Below are 22,940 nucleotides of genomic sequence, written 5' to 3' on the forward strand. Positions count from 1 at the left end.
TGAACATACAACAGATTTTGACACTTCCATTAGTTTCATGTCGCAAGACGCAGAAATGTTGTATTCGTATCCGGCATTTTCAATGCTTCCGCATACTATACATAGTTAAGATTGTTGCATTTCATACGTAACCACACGATGCACACGATGTTCCTGAATCTTCCACGGCATCACAAATACCGGAACGTTGATGATGACAACCACCAATTCGGGCTGCACACTGGCCTCCATGAGATACAAAAGAGCCCAGCATTCTCCAAGCTGACCACCCTACACTCATTGTTTCCTCGAGAGGACCTCGTCGGATATTTTTGTTTAGAAGTTTGACCATATTCCATCTCAGCAATTGAAAAGGGAGCACAAACGCGCAGATGTTTTGTATTGCCACAATTGATGCATCTGCAAATACGACAAAGCTTCTCAGCAGCATAAAATCCTCTCTTCCTTTTCAGTATGGCTGAAATCCACCACCTCTGTCCCGCACATAGAGTTTTTAATTCCGGTTCCCTGACTGCCTGTCACGGCTCGTAAATTGCCTCCAGATTTAATGCAGGGTTTGCTACTGTCTTGAAAGAAGTGGGTAGACGCGGAAGGTGTCAATGCAAGCCACTCTCGCTCGGATACACCTCTGAGAAGGTGGTAACTATTATTGCCTTTGAAAGAAGAGTTGCCGCCAATCTGGTGATAAGAGCTTGAAGAGCGTGGACATACAACGCTAGCCTCGACTTTATTGACAGGTGGGTACGAGCATGAAATGCGTCCAGTACGCCTGGTCTGGCGGTGCGAACACAGGCGGCTTGCGTAAATCCAACTTCACCCAAATTCCCAATGAATTTCCGGAAAGATTCTGCATGGTATTTCCTGTCCTCGTTGCGGATTGAGCCTCATTGAAACAAGGCAGATTGCTCCATCTGATGCATGATCACATCTACTGCCGTCAGCAAACTTGTACTGAGCTCAAAACTCGTATTCGTTTAGTCGGCAAGTATCATACATCGCGACACAATGATATGCCCAGGTAGGAAGATAAGTATCTATACAGGGCATTTTTCTAGCTTGTGAGCCCCTCCAGGCATGCAATTACCGTTTAATTCCACCACTTTGCATCCTCTTGGAAGCAACGACAGACATGAGCTAACCAAATTTGTCCACTTGTCACGAAGACTGGTAATCACACAACCTGTTCATCCCCAGAGAGAATTGAGATGTTCATGACTTGGTCGTCGATTGTGTTCTAGTGTGTCCGTTGCAACAGGCTTGTCTTACCTAAACTTAATGAGTACGTATACGCCGAAAGAGGTTACTTCGTACGTTCTGTCGAAGAGCGAAAGTGAGAGCTTCTAAATCACTCAGGACTTCGTTTGCTCTGGAATTTTTTTATCTCAACTGATACAAAGCATATGCATGTTACTACCACCGATAGTTGATCATTTTTGTTTGCTTAACCTGAGTCTAAACGACAACGTAAACCACGAAAGTGTCTTTCCGGAAACCTATCATCTTCATCAGTACCGATACTTCGGTATCTCTGATAACGTCCAACTGCACAGAAATAAAGTGAATTTCGTTTTTTCAAGTGTTCGTAATTTTTTGTGGAACGTAAAAAAAAGACAAAATCTAGCTCAAAATTTACATTTCAACTCATGTAATTTGTCTCAAAAGATACAGCACAAATCAATAATCAAGCAACACAAAGTTGCTCTCCGCACAATATCTTGTTGTCGAGCATATGTTGCTGTAACAACTCAATAATACTAGCGATAGAAAAAGAGCAATTCAAAACATAAACAAGTGTGTGCAATGGAGAATGGTCTCATACAGGAGGTCAGTTTACCATCCGGAAATAGCACAACCACATGGTTCATAGCTTTGCTAAGGCTTAAAACCTGACACATTGGTAGTTATTGAGTTATGTGAGGTAGTGACAGACGGTAGGAATGACCAGACAAGCACTGATTTTAATTTAAGCAAGCAGGGAATGCTCAAGCTGCCACATTAAATATCATGGACTTGGAAGGTATTGCTGTAAGAAGATGTTGTGACAACTGTCATGATGTCTCAGACTAGATACTCTAATCGACCACGAATCGATTGGGCACTCGAAACGTTGTGGACATGAGCTCAGAAAGAGCATGAGCTGAAGTGGTATAATAGAGCAACATTACTTGTATCTGATGATGACTTAAGAGCTAGGCAATTTTGTATTACAATAATGATTCATCTCATCCCAAAGAGTGAGCTCGTCAAATTCAATACAATCATACTACATGTAAAAATTCACAGAAGAGTGTAAGATAATTAGTTCTTAACTGAATTTCAAAACGTAAGTTGATGCATTGCCACGTCTGACTTTGAATTATTCGTTCTTCTGCAGCCGGAGCTTGCGTGCGTTCCTTTACGGATTTCTTGAACTATTTAGGGTACTCCCTAAAGTTTTCGTACATGTATACATATGCCTAAAATAGTGACTCATAAACTCTTGAAGCTAACGGTTTTTCTACCTTTTTATTCAGAGGCGATTGCTGTGCAGCTTTGAAATGAAGTACAAATTCTTAGCTGAATTTTCTTTATGAGAATCAATATTATCTCTATGTCTTGGATGCGAAAAATGCTATGCGTAGAAATGAGTTCGAGACACAGAATTACTTAAAAAAAGTGGGTTGTTCTTAAGTATACCACTGTTACACGTATTATGTCCGACAGCACAATCTTTGACTAAATACACAAGAAACAGTTTTTTCGTTATCTACCGAATATCTAAGTGAACTTATTATATGTATTGATATAAAATGGTCTTCTCACTTACTTCAACAAATGTACCGTTTGTCTGTACTATTTCAGGTTATAAATTGCACATGCGTCACTTGCAACGTTCCAGATCTGGCGTATATGTTACTGTTTTGGAATAAATACTGACCTCAACGATCTTAGAGCTACTTCACGTAGACGGATACCAAATCTTTTTTTAGCGACAGTCCCAATACATTCGTCGTCGTATCATATTTGAGATTCTGCGACTCATTTGTTTAAAAAAGTAAGAAACCCAGTTCGAATCGACAATTGAGTTCTGATGACGAAAGACCCAAAACTTAACTTTTTGCTAAAATCAATATTAAATTTGAGTTAAGCCGTACAGTATCTAGGACCGAAATGCTGACGTCACCATTTTTCTTCTTTAAATGATTTCCACGATATGCCAACCATCAAAAACGCCTTCTGTATATTAACGTTCACTGACGCTGTACCAAGTATTTCACCACGCTAGTTGCTCTCCGTTTGACCTACGGTAGCTTCAGCGCTTTGTCAACCAACAAAATGGTCTCTTCCTGCTATTGACTAATCACTCCGAGATTTTCGATCGTTGCAACGCTACAGAGAGTGCTACATCAAGCGTGCACTTTACATGACGCGGTCCACACGAGTCGAACACACGACTCCCTTTTCAGCAAGGCGAGCACTTGTCTCTGCGTTGAAGTATTCGCCATCCATGGATTTTATCCGAAATTTAACTACATAAAGACACACACGTCAACCCTGCTAAGTCTCAACAAATCCAATTTCCTTACATCTATGGGTCTCGCCAAGCGTACTTAGCTTCGTAAACACAGCGCGAACTTCCTGTACATTATCCTAACATAAAAAATTAGAAATCTCCCAAATTCCACAATTCCTGTACAACTTACAGGATGCACCATATCCAAAAAGCTCGTTTGTCCCGGTACAATCTGATGGTTTTGATAACCAAGCACACGTGTATATGCCGCACTCGAGAATAAAATCACCGCCGAACTTTCAGCAACAACGAGGGCAATACAATCCATACATTGTTCACAAATTTGTTGGTACACTTGAAGTTGTCCGACTTCATGTTTTAGTGATTCAACAAACTCTTTTTTACGTAGACGCGATTTACGTGAATGGTCTCGATTGCGTTCACGTGATTTTTCTTCCTTGATCAAAGCTTGTTTTTCGTCTTCACTTAAATTTTCAAAATTGTGCGTTGGATTATTTTTAATCATAGCTGAAATAATTTCAGGTGGAAGAGTTTGCGACCCAATCATATCAGGTGGCAACATACTGGCTCGAACTTGTGGTCCCTTATGGAAAGGTAAAGGCGGGTTTGGACCTGGAAACCCAGACGACGGGTCGTACAGTCGCGAACCTCCATCTTGGAATGATAATTCCGAATTAGAATTGAACATGGGCGGACCGGGCGGCATATGTGCACCCATGAACCCATTTATACCACTACCAATACCCGCTGGTAGCGTCATGGACGTGACGTTGTTACCATCATCCATGGCATCGTTCCGATCGCGGTTAATGAGATTTTCAAAGTAAGCAGCATTAGCTTGGATCTTTGCCACATCATTATTGTGGCCTGGCACACCAAATGCGTTGGCATTCGGATCATCATTTTCAACTTTGATGCCCATTAATCGTGCATACTCTTCCATAGCGTCGCCCTGTTGTGGTTGGTCCATAGGGCTTAAGCCAGGCACGTAAACACCTGGGAAGACGGAATGATCGGCACTCATGCCCGACATACTCGATCGAGGTGGAAGCTGACGCTGTACTTGATGCTGCGGATGACCATATTGCGCCGCCAAGTTGGCATTTAGCATCGAGTCGTCGTGCATCATGTCCACATCCGACTCATTGGTCGTAAAATCCATAATGCGATTCATATACAAACAAGGACGCTGGCTTGATTAGCTGTGATGCAGAGTCTTTAGAGCTCACTGAATCTTCGGTTTCTATCGTCGCGGTCTGCAATTGAGTCGCAACTCGATGGGGCGAGACGCTTGCACAATTGTGGGGGATGTCTGGTAGGTAGGTAGGATGTTCGACTGACACCAGGACAAGACAGAAGTAGCGATAAGAGGAACTTGGGTGGAGTTCAAATTCGTGTGGTATACACATTTGTTTTAAAACCTGATATTTTATACTTTGGATAAAGCGTGTCCTACTGTTACAACTGCGTACCTTTTATGAAAAGTGTTCTTGGCTCGTAGACTTATATAGGGATATGCTATTAGACTTTATGTAATTAGTTTGAATATCAAAGATGAGGAGTGGATAAGTCAAGAATGTTTGATAGTAGAAAGTCGATAATTATTTATTAGGTCGAAGCAATCGGTATGACAATGGTTATCTATCTTTGAATATTTACCGAATGTTGTAGCTTAATATGACAGTATGGATGAATGAGCAACTACTGTAACTTTGTGTGCTTAACACATACAAACTTGGTATAGCTAAATTACGGTGGAAATTCACGTGCTAAAAGAAGGGGTTTGAGGTACATGTGGGCTGCCAGAAGAAATGAACAATATCATCGAAAAATGGTAAGGATACAAACCTAGTATCCGTTTAAATAGAATTTATTCCGTATTAATGTCTTCTTGAAACAGTGTAGGGTTCTGTTACTTAATTTTAAGTCTCTCGGTTCCGTCCATGGCAGGAGTGCTCGTGCCCATCCTTTGTGCGTTTATTGACGCCGACTATGAGAGCCACAGTTTCCTCTCTGCAAAGTGCACGGCAAATACGTTGCACTTGGTAAGTATTTGTACCGAGTCGTGGGAAAACTGCATCTTCTGCGAGGATGGAATATGAAATGCTTGAATACCTGTAATTAGGACAGATCGCGAGGCTAAGCAGGCTTTTGTCTATTTTGATTGCCGCTGGGAACAGGAAGCTGGCAGCCAAAGGGCCAAAAGCAGTAACGCTAGCCTTCAAACACCCACCAGCTTTGAAAAGTCGCTGAAAAGACACGTCGATCAGCGCCCCGTTTAAGTGCCAATGGACGGACAAATAATTCTCATCGTGAGACCGATGAGGTTGAGCATCCAGATTTTGACTGCGGATAAAAAGGATCTTTTTTTATGATGAGAGAAGTTGAGATTATTATAAATCCGGCCTTGCTAAACACGGAGCCACAGCGCGTCGCGCTTGTGAGCTCTAACTAGAAAGTCCGGGTGCTCAAATGAGTTTTTTACGTGCAAATCTTCGACAAAAAAGACCTTCTCAGTGTAAGACAATTTGAAGCGACCGATGTCGCAGGTGCTCGCATCGCCTAACTAGGCATATCGGGTACAGTTTAATTTCTTGTCTACCTATCAATAGATGCGAGGCGGACTATGTCGAGGATTGAAGAACTCTTGTCGCTGAAATAGCGCTGGACCGTTCTTGGAAGCAATATCTCTCCGATTGGGTGTTGCTTGTTCTGATGCCACCCGCATTCACACTACTACTTTCAAGGAAGTTTAAGGCATCGTCTTTAATGTATAGCACAAATTTTGTGCCTTGAGGGCAGGGTGCAGTGCTGAAATTGTAGTACAGCAGAGAAATTGGACTTTGGCTATGCCGAGGAGAAGTGAGAGATTTCTTACCTAGCGAGTAGGGCTTCAATACCCGCAGATGAAACATCTGTGCCTACCCTTGCTTTCAACAACAAATTCCTCGCAATTCAGCATCAATTTCCAGAAGCTCGGCCAACTGGGAGAGAACTGAGCTGAATCGTACCTCTTGGAACTCGTAGTCAATGGAGCTTAGCTCCAAAATATGCGACTCTCTCACAGACGAGTTCACAGCCCAGGGTTTATGATTATTGATAGCAGCATCCCGAGCTTCTGAAGTCGTGAAATACCCAAATCGTTATAGGAGCACCGTGCAATTGCGTACGACGTGCGACTATTCCAAACGGTATACAGTACGCGGAGGCATCGAGAGTGTCAAATATGGATAATTCGGTTCCGTGCGTCTTGCAAACAGGGGCGATGTGTAAGTGCCTAAGGTAAAACTGAACTTTATAGTGAGGTGTAAGAAATTTGACAGCGTGGGTAGTCATTGCGTGGCTGGAACGCTACGAGTAAAGGAATGGGTCGATTGGAAGTAAAGTAGTAAGGTTCTACGGACATTTTCTCTGGTGGAGCATTGGCGAGTCGTGAACCTACCACTTCCAAGAGACAGAAGCTCTGCTGACCCCGATAGGGATCTACGATAGCTTCTGTGCAGGCATGTGTGTGATATGAGATTTTTCGAATGATTTGCAGATTTTGCTAGGGCAGAGCTTGGGCTCCAGAAGCGACAGTATATCAATATCTCGGGAGACGAAGCATCAGGGCGATTGCATATGGTAGCCTTCAGAGCGTCTTTCTTTCGAGGCATGAAAGAACGACTATTTCTTGTGGCCCCCTGGGTAAATCTTTGGCGGAGGGAATAAAACATCCGTGAGATGTTACTTCCTGTGATTGGACCGGTAGAAAGAGATGTGACTTCATACCGCGGTCTGCCGTACCAGAGCCGTTGGAAATTGATGCGTGACTAAGGTCGCAAGATGATCAGGTACACTCTGACAATTACAAGGATGGTTCATCCTTGTCACGATATGTAGATACTGCTGGCTCAGCGCTACCGTGGGATGTGCTCACCGCGCGGATCTGTGAAGTTTAACGGATAAGTGGCGAGAAAGAAAATCCGTTTCGGATTTTGAGTGACCAGAGTAGTCGTAGATTTTGTTAGCCTTTTCTCACAAACCTAGAGATAAACACCCGTGTGAAATGTTTGCAAGAAGCGCAAGTCGGTTACGTCACCGCGGTTGTACAGATGATACCAGCAAAGGCGCCTGGCTTGTCATCAGTCATGGATGAATCAATCATAAGATCATTCGTAGAGCACTAACAGCACAGAGTAAGACAACTATTATCAAATACATTACGAATGTCCTTTGTAAAATGAATATCACGATGTGATGACGTGAAATTTACCAGCGTGCTTCTTCTCGATTTGGTCGTTTACGATGTAGTTGAATTTTGCGAATCAAATATTGCGTCACATGCCAACGGCCTTCATCAATGAGACACGAGTATTTTTCGCTTCTTTTTTGCCAACAAGGATGCAGTTTTAATGAGATAAGGCAAATTTTCTCACTTGTCGTCGATCTCTTCTCTTCGGTATGCGTAGTCAAGATTCCGCGGTGATTCGTAAAGAGATGTCAATGTCTCTCGTTGAGAGCTGATAAGAATCATTGGCGAGGTCAAGGGAACCTAACAAAGTACAACCGACCATGTTTTCTGCAGCACACCTTAGCGAGATGGCTTGAATAACCCAGCGACGTGTAAACTCTAATCGAAGCACCTTATCAGGGCATAACAAACCTACGTACAAAGCTAATTGTACCATGGAGTTGTCCATAGTCGCGCGGAGCACGTGTATTCCGATGTGGACGTTCACAATTTACCCTTATGAGCAGTGATGTGTGCTTTAAGACTAGCGGTTTGCCACTTTAGACTACTATGCCTTTATCGCCTACAGATTTATGATTGGAATTTATATCAGGACTTGATAAAGTGACTTAGTCTGGTCAGTTACTTGCACAAGTACGGTGCAAACTAGGCCGACATGTCACGACCCTGATACATCTTCATTGAAAGGATATCAAATATTATCGGAGTGCAAGAGTCAGAAACCAGGCTGGCAAAACGAGCCTTCGTTTTTTGCTTACAATACAGATCGGCGACTTCACATCATCTGGGACGTTTCGACCCTGAAATTTGATGCATTTTGCCTCAAGCAGATACCAATAGGCATGAACGCATGGTCGTGTTTGAGTCTCGTCAACTGAAAGCAGTTTAAAAAACAACGCTGGGAATGACAAGAAGCCAATTGCAATGAAATATGCCCTTTTTGGTTTCAGAGTGTACCTTCTTGGCTCTGATAGTTTGTGGTCTATACAGATTATGCGTCATTTTCCTCAGCGACGTGTTGACTACGTCTTAAGGAGAGTATGGAGATTTTAATCCTTTTATGCCGCATTTTCATTTGATATAATGCATAATCTGAGCGTGTTGGCGGATGCACAGTTGCTTTGCTCGACTATATACTGTCTCATATCACAATGGTGATGTCGCCAATTAACGAGGTGATAAGTTCAGCGTACTGGTTAGACGCAAATTTTGCTGCGCAACTAGTTTTTATGGGATGTGAAGTATTGTAGAGCATGAATATACCTTATTCTAACGCTCGCTGTGCCCACAAGACACTCGTCGTATACCTCATCAATCATACATGGTTTCACAAACTCCGTTTGCCTTCATACACTGTCACGGAGTAGCTCTGGTTTGAGTGGAGGGCTGTTGATCAAATTTGACTCGCTGGTATCGGCATGCAGCAAGAGTTAGTGCTTCATTTCAATGAGATTGAACTATATGCACCAGCTGCGCAGCGCTACGACTGAGATTTAGGATATATAAAGGCAATACGCCGATTTCAGAGGCAGGCGAAGCACACGAAATGCGGTGCGACAAAAATATTATTAATTAGATTCTGCTCACAAACACAGTGTCTGTGGTCAATAAAATGAACTTGAGATCGCTTACATCGAACCAATACGATCGTTGCGAAAAAAAAGAGTATTATATTCTGAGCACCTTCCCAAAAAATTCGAACACACACAGTGTTTCATGTATATTTCCTTAGGCCATACTACGATCCCGCTCTTTAGATCAGTCATAGGAAGAGCCCTGTTGCATTTGGGGCAGCGTTTCCAACTTTCCTTGTAGCCGTGCTCTTGATCTAAAGCAGCCACGAAATTCTAGACAATTAGAAAAGACGGTGCGATGGCGGAGCTTACGAAACAAGCCCATTATCTGGCCTATGTCAATTTTCGACGCACGTCGGTACTCTCGGAGGAAGTCATCGTGCATTTACAAGCAAACAAGATCACGAGAGGCAATGGCGGAAGGTCGTCCATCGCCAGAACTTCTCGATTTGCAAGGGGTGGCACTGTTTCACGTGAAGCGCGTGGTAGACTGATTAGTACACCAGAGCTGCTGCATTTTGCGGTAATGTGAACGGGATACTCTCATTCGGAAACGGCATGGAGGTTTGCAGCTCAACTATGGCACGATCGCCATACTTGGTGCGTGCGTCTTACGATGAGGCGTACCCACGATCTATATCTTTCTTGGTGAAGAAGCATGGTCGTCGAGAACAATCTTGAGATAATTATACCCATGGTTATTTTTACTGATTTGCTGTCTGATGAAATTCTACGGAGTTTAAACAGGATATACTGGAGATGATGGTTTTCCACTGCGACGTTCGCGTTGTGCTTTGTAATTTCCAAAATCCGGATGGTTAGAAGCCATAAACACGACGTGATCTGGGCAAGATTTGACGCGACTCTTGCACTTCAAGTAGGGCATGCTCATCTCCTTGCGCCATGTTCGCCACGTTACCAACCGTTTAGTCACCGTCGTAAGTATCACGGTGAACTGCTGTATGTAGACTAGCAAGTAACTTGCCGTAGTAAATAGCTCTCATCTGCCGCTTGAAGCTGGGTAGATTCTTATATAGTAACGTGATTGTCACTTGCTTGAGGGAAAGCACAACCTATGACAAAGACTCAGCAGAACAGACAACGTAAAGCGGTTGATCCGGAATCGGAAAGGCCAAAATTAAGACGAAGACCAATGTATCTTCTACAGCCATGAGATCTATTGCTTTTACCGTACTCCTGGGCCATCTGACATCTTATCCGAAAAGATTGATAAGAATCCGTACCATTTGGGCACGGAATCATCTGCGTGGATAACTGGCCAAGCCCAACCACACCATTAGATCGCTCGGATTCGTGGCAATACTCCATCTACAACTTTCATCTTGCAGAATTTGCTTGTAGACCAGGATCTCTAACATAGCAACCCATTTTGTCGACGCAGAAAAAATATATTTGCCTATGTTGGCAAAACATTCATTCAAGCACAGACATCATAGCACTGACATCAAGTGTTAGTTTGAATGCTTCCATCAGCGGTCTATGCACGACAAGCGGGGATCAAGATTAATCGTTTAATAGGTGAAAAATATATGTACGCGTGCAGTTTGCGATCGAAACAGCGGCGTCACTAGACGCAAGTGCGCTTTACAGTCCCCGTGGCATATCTAGCCATATACAGAGCAAATGGCTCAGAGTGCTTACCGCGGGGGAATGACTTTCATTCGCAATTAATCATGTTGATACAGTATCGGACAAAGTGCAACCACTTATGTTGCTCTGCACCTGGAGAACACCCTTGATAGCGCTCGACGTTTGCACCAAAATCGGGGTTGGATTTAGCTTGTCATAGGCATGAACAATTTGCCAGTTGCTATCTTTATTTTGGCACAAAATATCAGCACCGAGTGAGGGGATTTCTCCATTATCACCAAGTTCGCTTCGTGATGTGTACGAACAAAAGCGTTGATGGCGTCACACCGCCCTGTTGATGTGCGCGATTGAAAAGTAAAACGGAATGATTCCCTGAAGCAAAGTCGATTTGCAAAAACCTTTTCCGATCGACTGAAAACACGTGTGATGGATCTGTCGCCATCTCATTGTGATCCATCCGTTTGTAAAAGACCAAGAGAATACGAAGGATCTTTGCAGATAGCTAATATATTCCTCGCACTCGCTTCATGCCGATTTCAAAACTTTGCACGCAGCGGTAAAGCAGAATCATTGGGATGGGTAGAGCCGTTTACAGCAAGAAATTGAGCTGATGAGCGTCCAATTTGACGTCTTTGTCGAGCGTTGGTGTTTGCAGAACAATTATCAATCAACGTATGTTACAGTGGTGCAGCAGCGGTCGCACCAAACGATTTGTATTGGTATCTTGCCGTCGCGTTCGACAAACTACGCGTCAAAGACGAATGTAATAAAATTTGTGAACTTCGCGTAGCTTACAGGTACGAAGACTAGAAGCACGGTGCCCTGTGTAGGTACGATGTACGGGGTAATTCACACTGAAAAAAATCGTATAATAATACTTAAGTACATTAAACTATTACCCTCGACCTAAAAGCAAAGCTCAGAATTACTAAAATCAAACGCCATGATTGTATATCATGATTAGTAGTCGATACGGATGAAGTTATGAAACTCCGATGAGACGATGCTCGCGCGACACTGGTCTGCTATCCTCTCACAACGCGTTGCAAAGCGTTAAGTTTTTGTAAGTGGTAGAACGCATATTAATGGAGTACGTACTGTATTGCTCTGAATTTGCAGCACCCTTTTCGTTAGTTATACAATACTGAATGGATTCAAGTCCATGTACTGGTGGGAAAATATTACTCAACGGCGAAACCCGAGGCATTTAGGGATTTTGATTTTTACGTTCTTTGCTTAATCTTGTTTATTTTATCAAACATAGTATAGGAAATATAGCTGGTAATAAGTTAAATTAGACTTGGTTCTACTGCTCGTGGAAAAGGTATAAAATTCTATCTTCTGTGCGCTTAAATACAGATATTTTGTGTCAACGTCTTTTTTGTGAACGTTGCACGGTAAACCCGTTCCACTTGTCGTCAATCCGACGACAGAGGCGTTATAGACTCTTTCTTGTGTGAGAGTGGTAAAGATGTTGTTTGATTATGTGTCGCCGGCACGAATAGACGCACTTGGTTAAGTCATTTTTATTGCTGGTCGCGAGATGATAAGGCAATCGGCGTCCCAGGGATTGAATCCGTATAGTGATCACCCGGAGGTGATCGTTTGCTACGAAAATGAGTCAATAGGACACCTTCGAGAACACTTTGATCAGTCTCCAGTGATGGTCCAGTTGCAAAATTGTTTTTGCTAAGCTCCAGTCCATCGAGGTCAAAAATTGGAAATCTATGCCTAGAGGTCGAGAGAAGCTGGGAAAGGCATGAAAAGCAATCATTTCCCAGGCAGAGCAGGCGTTAGATTGCGCGAGCGGTCTCATAGCTTGGTGGTTGCGCGCAAGAAGTAGCACTTAAGTGCGCGATTCCGCAATAAAAATTGTAAAAGTGGCTTATGTCGCCGATTCTTAACAAGACGTTTCGTGTGCGCTCGCAACTCCTGTCAATCTGCTTAGGGAGGCAGACATTAGACGACAAATGTGTCCAACGAACGAGTTTTGATCGCCTCGATGGCGGTATGATAACTGCTCGGGCAAGCACTATACTTCTGATAAGGGCCATTGGCGAGTGATTCAATATTGGGTTTCAGGAATCAGGTCAGTACGGCTTCCACCGAGGTTTTCCGCGTTCATTTAGAATCTTTTGAATATGCGATGAATGCTGCATTAAATACATTTAAACATCTTCGGTGCCGCAAGGTTCCGCTAGAGTACGGGAGTTGAAAGATAATGGCGCACCCGAGGATCGATCTCAGCCATGCTACGAAGCATATAATTAATCTCTTAGCTGCTAAGCAACACAGTCGAACTTACATTTGCTAAATTCGTGGAGGTATCGAGCTCTTGCGCCTTGTGCCCCATCGTCACAGTCAAGAGGTATAAATCCAACTCACCCGACAAGCCGCTAACAAAGACACGTTGAGTCTTCGCAGATGCCAGGTGGCCAATAGTGGAGGAACTAAGCTTTTTGATAGTCGCAAGTGTCGATATCAGTACCTAAAATAGAGTGACTCTCACTGCAAGTGGTGTGGCTCATATCCAAGGATTGTAAACTATTGGTCTCAATGCCTTGGGCTTAATGGAGCGGTGGAACACCCGATCATATTTAAAAAACGTCCAATCATTACAAAACGCGCGTATGATACAGCAGTAGGCAATGCTCAAGGTATACGAGATACTAAGTGTGGACACAATCCCGTGCGACCTATAACGGAAACACCAGTTTAAGCAACAAAAATGCTTATAAGTTTTTCCAGGAAATGTTCAGGAATTTCACTATGTGGAGCGTTTTTTCGTTCTGGACCAGAATTCAGCACTTGATTTCATCTTGGATTAAACGCTTTGAGAATGGGGTTAGTTGAGAGTCAAAAACGGTGGATGCCACGTACATCTCTACGGAAGAGAATTTTGTAATGAATAATTTTGCAAGTAAAGCATCGATTCATTCAATTTGCATTTAGCTATCTAATGATCAAGCGACCACCTATCAAGCGGATATATGTCTAATATCCTTTCACCTCTGCTTTGAACTACAACTCTACTTTTACTATGTATTTCTCCACCAGTAGCCGCATCAACAAGATTGAGATAACGAGCATCCACGCATAGTTCAAGGTAGAAATCCTACTCTGCGAGCTTCGGTCGCACCTGGAAAAGTCGAGCTTGAACAACGCGTCACCACGCTATATCAGCCGACGATAAAAAGAAATCGCGAATGGCCGTTGTGACCGTCTGCCTTGCCAGGCGATTTAGTTGCATTTGGCTTGGCGCTCCCACGGTGTGCACGATGCATATTTGCGTCCGGAATCGATTCACGAGGGCATGAAGTTTATGATATAGGGTGAAGGTGTTGATCAATCGCAAACTGTCAAGGTGAGGAGTATGTGTCAGCAGACAATGGATGGTGCAAGAAACGACGTGCAACCCCGACGAAAGTTTCAAGTGCCTGTCACTACTGTTGCAGGGTTGAGAAAAAAATTAAACGTATTCATAGCGTATTTAACGGCAATGATGCCGATGAAAATGGCGAGAGTTTAATTTGCTGACTGTGCGCTTCAGTGCTTACCTGCTGAGCCACCTGTACATAGCGCTCACTGCGTCGAGTGTCTTTTCACCACCATCTGGCATCTGAGGGGGTGTCATGTGCTTAGTGCAGTAATCTATATCCACATTGTGAGGTACACGTTGAGTGTTGAGTGTAAACGCTCTCTCAAACGCTACAATATAGCAACATTAAAAGTCGAAATCTCGGTGATTACCGACACCTAAACAAGGCAACCCATTACGTTACGCGATACGTATGACCTCATCGATGCGTGACACCACCCCCGTGACATGCGACATTTCATAATCTGGGCGCTACAAAAAAGCATTGACCACCAAATGAAGTCAACCCATGCATGACCATCACTTCGTAAAAAAATATTCATAGAAAGAAAACAATTCTGCCATTCTCTACGAGAGAAATGGCGACAATAGCTTATTAGCAACGACGCATAATCTGAATTGATCACATGTGGCTTTCAGCCGACAGCTGTGCCAAATCTTAACATTAAGATTCCTCATCGCAAGTAGCTCTTCTTCGTAATCTAAATAAAATTTCGTCCCGATTTGAGCTGGCGAGATTCAAACCCAATGCCGTGCTTTGCCTCTTGGAGTCTGCTTGGAGTAAAGGACAGCCTGAGTAAAGGTCAAAGCGTCAAAACATGATATGGCCGATACGGATGCGAAGGCTAAAAGTTGGGGTATATATGAGACTTCTCGCACAGTTTTCAAGGCCTATTTTTCTTTGTAATCCAAATGCCATTTGATATCCTTTTTTGAGAGACTAGTGAGAGACCATTTCGTATTGATGTCAACAGCACTGTATATGTGCAAGTAATTGGCCAAACCAAGCAGCTTTCACAAAGACGTTACGAATTGTCAGCTTTGGACGAAGGCTTTGAAGCTGCTTACGTATGAAAATGACGCAGATACCAGGTATTGCAAGTACTCTCACCACCAATCCTGGTGACCTTGTGCAATGATAGATTTTGTCCACCCATCAAGGGGGCTATCGTCACTGCATTGTCGACATACTCTTTTTGAAGGCGGTAGATTAAAGCTTGGTGAATTTTCAGATTTGGCGATTTGCATTTCATAAACCCCTTTTGTTGTAGCGGAGGGCGTCGAATCAAAGGGCGGATTAAACTTATTTCGTGCCACGAGGGCCATTTGACATACAGTTGGTTTACGGCTTTAAAACGTGCCAGAAGTAATGGAAAGCAATAATTCCACGAAAGAAGAGAGTATTTCGGAGCTGTTGAGCATCCTCAGATGCAATATCTAAAGCAGCACCAAACAGGTTAGCACCGCATGTTCCCTTCTCTTTTAGTGAGAAGTGCTATGCCTCTAATTCTACCAGAAGTAGGACGAGACATACTCGGTAAAAGCCGTTTAGAGATGGCGCGGGTGGCCGACTGAAAAAAACTGAACTGCACTATGCATCGTGGATGTCGATGCTAGAGGATCCAAACCCTGGAGGAAATTAGTGTTTTTAAAAGCGTTAAGGTTCAGAATTCCAGAATTGGTGTTTGGTAACATAACGTCTTCAATTAAAAAGCCGTCGAAAATCATGGTAGGTTGATAGCACCGTGCAAATACGTGCGCTGCGCTACTGTCGAAAACAGTAGACAGCACGCTAGTCATTAAAGATGTCAAATTCTTGACGGCATAAATAATGAAGGTTTTGTTGAGTGTTTCTGTGAATCTCAAGACGTTTCTGAGCGTTTAAGGTAGACCCGGATTATTATGGCGTACATGAACATGAACCTTGATTGACAGGAATTGGGGACATTGGGTCCCTCGTACTTTGCTTCTGTTGAATCTTGGTGAATTTGAGCCTCCCTCTACCAGAAAGCAGAAGCGCTTTTGACGCGAGCAACGAGCTGCGATAAGTTCGGTGCAGGACATGGAGTGATCCGAGATAACTATCAAATATATCGTCACGTGCCTTGAGCTAATTTTAATGACAAAAACAGCAGTGGGCCGCGGCCTCAACATGAGACGTAAGAAAGCGGTCGTATATCGCGGCCTTCGGATTGATCTCTGCTTAATTGGGAAAAGCAACGGCATATCGCGTCAGCTTTGATAGGGAATTGAAGTAGAGTTGTTAGCTGGTCTTTTCAGAGATTAAATCTGGTAGGCGGATATGAGCGACTATGTTGAGCCGTCTCCTTAGCTAAAACCGGAGGAGACAGGCGACTGTAATTCGCGAGTAAAATGGCTAGTCAGCAACACCGTATGACAAACTCATTGTTTATATAGTGAACCTTCACAAAGTTGCCGCGATTGCTTATTTTACTTGTGAGTGCAGTGCCGAGGCAGTCGTTGGGATGGTCAGTCTTTACACATTACCTGTGACATAGAGTCTAAAAGTGAAAGCTCAAGATACAAAAGATAAGGTCGCATAAAGCTTCACGAGTTGTCCACAGGAGTTGGTTGTAAGAGTTGCGAGACGATGAATGCAATTATGTTTCCGTGCTCATTGCACAAAAGAAAGTTTGCCTGCGGGAGTCCGGATTTGCTGAGGCATAAATGGTGAGATCGTCTCCTCCAACCAGGAAGATTTTAACTAGATCACCGGTTTGCTGGTCACTCTCAAGAGTGACATATATTTAGATCACCGATTTGTTTTTCTAATCAAGAGTGACATAAATTAGAATTAAGCTGGTACAAGAAAATATTTAGCTCTGTTCCAGAATATATCTACATGTAACGCTTGACATAAGCCTGACAACTCATGTGTCTTGTAGGTCTTTACCATACGAAATTCCATTGTGACGTTTTGTACAATAAGTCAGTGATCTCAAATGCTAGGTATAAACATATTTTCGCGATGTTATTGGATTGAAGTATTCTCAGTCTAACCTTTGTAAGCAGCGATGGCTACAAATGGTGTTAAATAGCTAAATATGAAGGAAGTACGACAAGTTTTTTTTCATTGTGGTTGGCAAGGATGACGAGAAAAAAATATTTACGACAACACACAAGATTCATGAAAAAATGAACCACAAACAGCAAAGTGGCAATACTGTCTTATATCTTTTCTACTGTAAAAGAGATTTTTTTTAAGTCTTGGGTTTTGTAGCTTCAGATAGTTCAATACGCACGACAAAGGGAAGCATTATAACATGTAAAAACAATTGATCCTGATCTCAGTTTGATTCAGTGAGCTGTTTTTTATTGGACATGTAATTTGATACCAAAGCTCTAGAGTATAGACGTAAATCATGGATATTTATGGTTACGTGACAGCCTATGTCCGTTATGCATCCAATCCTACAAGAATCAATGCTCTTTATCATATTGTTATGATCTGCTGAATGAAGTCCAGAATACACGCGTATAGTAAATAATCAAAAGATTCCACTTTGATCTATGTGAGATACAAGCTACTGTAAAGCTACTCCAACCTATGTAAGTGGATTATCATAGATATTCGATCTCCAGTGTCTATCCCCTGATATGAAGTAGATAATGTCGTTTCATTGGGGAGAACAGTGTCAACAGACATTGGTTGCTTTTCTCGGATACTGCGTCAGCCTGTCGAAGCGATTCCTTGCAATGTCTACAGTTGCCTAGCGTCTATAGTAGCACAATGGTTCATTAGCTGTTGAAAATTTGCTCTTGAAATCGAAAGGTCGAGATGAGGAAAAGTCATACAAAAAGGCATGCTTTTATTACTGTTGCAAATCCTTAGATCTCTTCGATCGAAACGTTTTCGACAAAGATACGTAAAGCCGCACTACAAAAATAAATGATCTACCGTGTCACGGATACTTTGATGCTTCTCTTCTGATTCTAATAGCATACAGTTGGGTAATACAAGAAAGTCGAACATCGGCATGAGGTCTGTCAAACGATTCGACGTCGGGATTAATTCATCAGAAAGCCTCATCGTTTAACAGCTTTAGTCAACAATTTTTGCTTGTTTGATAGTGCCTTCATGACATCAGTTTACAATTTACCTTTCAAGCAACAAGTATCATGACACGCCTTCAGACTCTTGCATTGCCTATGCTGGCTCTTAGTCAGGTGACATCCCAACGCGTTTCCAGCGCCTTAGGCTGGAACTTCGAAAGTCCAGTTTGTAAAGGAGACCATCAGTCCCCGATCAACATTTTTCTGCCGAACATTGACAATGTCAAAGTCTGGGACACCGAAAATCCTCCACTTCAATTCGACGGTGATTGTGATGAATCTATCATTAAGAAATTGGAAAATTTGTACAAGTGGGAGATTCAAGGCGATGATAGTAAGTATATGATTCGATCAAAACGATATAACAAAAACTCACAACATACTGCTTGATGTTGTATTGCAGACTGTACAGCCAAGTCGACAGACGACGAGAAGGAGTATTCATTGCTACAATTTTACTTGCGCTTGACATCAGAGCATACGATTAACAATGAACGTTATGATGCTGAGCTTCAATTTGTTCACAAATCAATGGATGGAAGTGGCAAACAATTGGTCATTGGGGTCTTACTTCAAGCTGTGACTGTCGCTCAGCCGAATGCATTTATTCAGAACCTCCTAACAGACATGGAAAATTTCCCTGCGGATCTCGACAAGAGCGATGTCAATTATGCTGAACTACTAAACGAACTCGTGAAAACGACTCATCTAGTCAACTATAGTGGAAGTTTAACCACGCCTGAGTGCACCGAAAACGTCGACTGGTGGGTCCTTTTGAACCCATTTGCAATCTCGCTCGTCGACTTGCAAAGAATGAAAATGCTTTACAATATGCTTCCTCAGTCTTCAAACGTCCGCCCCATTCAACCTCTAAACGATCGTGACATTGTCTTTTACTTCCGCCAATCTTAAGAGTTGGATACAGAAGGTATGCTGCACAGTTGTATAAACCTTAAAGGGAACTGAACTGCCCTGTAAACCAATTTGAAAAATAAAAATATACACTTTTCTTTATATTGCTTGATTTTCAAGCGATTAATTTCATCAAAAATAAATGTAACTTTCATAATATGTTTTTTTCCAAAATTGTTAGATAAGCAGAAAATTACCAAAGAGTCGATATATCCAGAATTATTTGAGAAATATATTTGAATACAACTTTTATCACGAGCGCATCATCGCTTGTGTTACTCTACCTTACTCGACAAATCAAGAAAGCTCATTTGTTCTACGCTGGCACATTCAAAACTTACAATCTTGACCATTCACTAGTCCCTTGTGTACTTCTCTTACAAATTGAGCGGGTCCGTGTAAGAAAAGCCCTGAAAGACGTGACTTTTTCCGATAGGAGCATCCGATACTACCGAGTCGATCACTTCCTGTCGTTTAAAAAACTCCGGCACATTGTTCACTTCCCCATCTGATTTGACCACAGGTCGGAAAGGAACCGGAAAATCCCGTTTATACAGCTTCTCCCAATCCACCTGCGCAAAGAACGGATGATCCATGATCTCCTGCGCGCCACAAGGACCAGATCCAAGTCGCTTGGCTGGATTACGACAGATCAAGCCACGAAGCAATGATCGTGCATCGTCTGAAAATTCAGATGGAAATCGGAGTGGGAGTTTGACAATATTTTGAAAGTTACGTTTTCGATTTGTGTGATAAAATGGTGTGTAACCCGCAAGCATTTCAAAGATCAAAACTCCCATAGACCAATAATCGACAGCTTTTCCGTATGACACACGACGAATGAGCTCAGGCGCAATGTACTCAGGTGTACCACAGAATGTCTGCATACCATCGTTACTGTCGAAGCGGTCGTGTGAGAGTCCAAAATCCGTGAGTGCAATGTATCCTTGGTCATCCAATAAAATGTTCTCCGGTTTAAGATCACGGTATACAATATTATACGTATGGAGGTGCGAAATGGCCAATACTAATTGAGCGGCATAGAATCTTGTACGCACTTCATCAAAGTGCATGGCTCGACGCAAATGAAAGTGTAAAGTCCCTCCGTTGTAATAATCCATTACAAAGTACAACTTGGCTTCATTTTGGAACGCATAGCGCAGCTTAACCATAAACGGATGATCAATTCCTTGTAAAATTCGACGTTCCGTTTTCGTGTGTTCCACTTGATTCTTGGCAAACACAGCAGCCTTTTTGATAACTTTCATAGCATACACTTTACCACGCTCACCACCTGTAGCACCTGCAATTTGTTGTGCTGTCATTCCCATGGCCATCATTGTACGTGGACTCAACAATTGTGCTCCCTTTTGCTGTTGAGCCACCTTTCGTCGTACAAGCATAACTTTGCCAAAAGCTCCTCGACCCACCACTCGTAATAGATCAAAGTCATTGATCGTTAGCGTATCATCTTCCCGAGATTTCACTTCCGTTTCGACGATATTGCTAGAAACCGTTTGTGGCGATGTCGGTTTCCGTGTGCGTACTGCTGGATCAGTAGGCAAATCCTCCCCTTGTCCATTGTACTTCGTCGATGCTGTGACTCGAGCCTGTTGCTGTTCCTCCATCAATGCATTTAATCGCACTTTACGTGCAGCAGAGCGCTGAAATTCATACGGCGTTGGGGATGCCAAGAAGGCAAACACCGTATCTAGCACTTCCTTGGTCGTGTACGCCGGACTTTCGTTCGCACCTTCACATGGTCCAGCAGACAAACAAATGCATCCAAAACCACTAAATTGAGCATTAGGACTCGTTGGTGACCTGGACGGTGGAGTTGAGGGACCAATGGAGAAGGTATCATCACTACTAGACGTTGTGCCAGCTCCACTTGGTCCACTAGTCGCTGCAAATGCTGTAGCGTCACGACCAAGCTCCGTATTAAGAGGACAATCGGACCTAGACCAAGAGATACTGTGCTGTGAAAAGAATCGTTTAAATCCTGAATTCCACGATGGATCAATCTTGTGTGAACTTTCAATAAAAGCAACATTACCGAGTCGACTCTTTAGTTCATACCGATATTTGGCAATCAATTGTGTCACGAGGACACCACCGTATCCATAAGCAATAAAATGCACTTTATGGGCAGCCGAGGGAAAGATATAATTGCGCCATACATGGTCACAATGTTCCTCAGCGTTACTTGAGCCTCGAATGGGCATTTTCTCAACTGTACCGTCTTGTGTAACCATTAATTGGGTATTCATATTGGGATTCATGACCAAAATACCGTATCCCGCTTCAATGGCTTTTTGAAAATATGGCAACATCGAACCAACCTGGACGCCGTCTTTTAGTAGCACACTGCGGCTCCAAATCCCACAACTTAAACCTCGAAACGAACAAACAAAGACTAAAAGTTTTTCTGCAACACTGAAGTTCTTGCTCGTGTGAAATATGCATCGCGGTTCCGTCGTGTCGATCATCATACGAAACCCATCATTAGTTGAGCAAATACTAGACGAACTTGAGCGTACAGATCCTACTGAACCCACTCGACTTCCTGCATTGCTCGCGCCCGGATCAAAACCCAATGCCATAGAATTGCGTTCAAACTCAAGGGGAGGAATGGCTTGTTCGAGAAACAACAACTCTTGTAACATTCGTGTATGTACATGATCAATAAGACCACGTAGAACCTCCTCGCCATGTTCTCGAATCTCAAGCTTGGAAATGCGTTGATGATTTGCCTTATTACGCACCTCACCACTCTCTGTCAATTCGTAACGATCATTAGCCCATCTAGTAGTCGTTGCATTAAACGTGGGCATTGAGTCTTCTGAAATTGTGCCCATGTTCCATTTTGGTAATGGTGGACGTCGCGATGCGGCCATGTTGCTATTGCCACTACTCGTACTATTGATGACAATGCCATCCATTAGCGCAGTAAGTGTAGGGCGTTCGCTACTTGTACGTGTTGTAACATTAAAGCTTGAAGTAGCGTTCTTGATAGAGTCCCACTTGACCTTAATCATGACGAGAAGGAGCTGCAGTAGTTGTGTTGATTCGGAACGAGAGCAACTGACTACTTGGTATAGTAAAGGCAGCACTGAACGCTCGCTCTCCCAGGTTATCTTTTTCAGCCAATCAAAACAGCAGAATGCAACCGAGGTTATGGCGTGCATTACATTACAGATTACGCACCAATCCTGATTGCTACGGGTTCCAATATTATAAAAGATCCATTTTACCTACCTGCCTAATTTAAGCATTTTCTATTCCGCGTCCTTGACAAGAAGTTCTTAGCAGCTTTGAGGACCATCTTTAGTCTACGTCTTCGTTTCTCAGTCTGCCACGTTGCTGTTATCAAGTGGTCTGGTTTTTACATTAAATGTCCACTTCTTTATCTGAGTCCTTCATGTGAAATAGTGACACTCATGTTAGCCTGGTGGCACTGTCGTAATTGTCGTTGCGCCATATCTCCATGTAGAAGAGCATTAGAAAGAAGCTAAAAGTCATGAAGCAAGAAGCAGTCTTTTGCCTTACTCAGACTATGCTTTCGCCATATAGTTAAGACATTTGTCAAGTATCATATCTCGTTACGATTGCTTATCATCATGTGTTTTGACGTCAGCTCGT

At 42.9% G+C, this 22,940-nt stretch overlaps 5 protein-coding genes across 5 annotated transcripts; 2 read left to right on the forward strand and 3 right to left on the reverse strand.

Annotated features, from left to right (window-relative positions):
* Positions 1–3,399: 3,399 nt before the first annotated feature.
* PHALS_07522 (diguanylate cyclase) lies at positions 3,400–4,676 on the reverse strand (the record flags this gene model as incomplete). The annotated part of the gene is made up of 3 exons (XM_024721003.1): positions 3,400–3,509; positions 3,567–3,630; positions 3,684–4,676. 3 exons carry the CDS (start codon positions 4,674–4,676, stop codon positions 3,400–3,402), a joined length of 1,167 nt encoding a protein of 388 aa, XP_024586145.1.
* Positions 4,677–11,460: 6,784 nt separating this feature from the next.
* On the forward strand, positions 11,461–11,743 carry PHALS_07523 (uncharacterized protein; the record flags this gene model as incomplete). Its single annotated transcript, XM_024721004.1, has 2 exons — positions 11,461–11,489; positions 11,617–11,743. The coding sequence occupies 2 exons, from the start codon at positions 11,461–11,463 to the stop codon at positions 11,741–11,743; spliced, it is 156 nt and encodes a 51-aa protein (XP_024586146.1).
* Positions 11,744–15,337: 3,594 nt separating this feature from the next.
* On the reverse strand, positions 15,338–15,565 carry PHALS_07524 (uncharacterized protein; the record flags this gene model as incomplete). The annotated part of the gene is made up of 2 exons (XM_024721005.1): positions 15,338–15,351; positions 15,424–15,565. 2 exons carry the CDS (start codon positions 15,563–15,565, stop codon positions 15,338–15,340), a joined length of 156 nt encoding a protein of 51 aa, XP_024586147.1.
* Positions 15,566–18,452: 2,887 nt separating this feature from the next.
* PHALS_07525 (RxLR-like protein) lies at positions 18,453–19,298 on the forward strand (the record flags this gene model as incomplete). The annotated part of the gene is made up of 2 exons (XM_024721006.1): positions 18,453–18,720; positions 18,790–19,298. 2 exons carry the CDS (start codon positions 18,453–18,455, stop codon positions 19,296–19,298), a joined length of 777 nt encoding a protein of 258 aa, XP_024586148.1.
* Positions 19,299–19,675: 377 nt separating this feature from the next.
* PHALS_07526 (agc protein kinase) lies at positions 19,676–22,336 on the reverse strand (the record flags this gene model as incomplete). The annotated part of the gene is made up of 1 exon (XM_024721007.1): positions 19,676–22,336. One exon carries the CDS (start codon positions 22,334–22,336, stop codon positions 19,676–19,678), a length of 2,661 nt encoding a protein of 886 aa, XP_024586149.1.
* Positions 22,337–22,940: the final 604 nt, after the last annotated feature.

Source organism: Plasmopara halstedii (genome assembly GCF_900000015.1).
Source record: "Plasmopara halstedii genome assembly, contig: Scaffold_3111, whole genome shotgun sequence".
NCBI lineage: Eukaryota > Oomycota > Peronosporomycetes > Peronosporales > Peronosporaceae > Plasmopara > Plasmopara halstedii.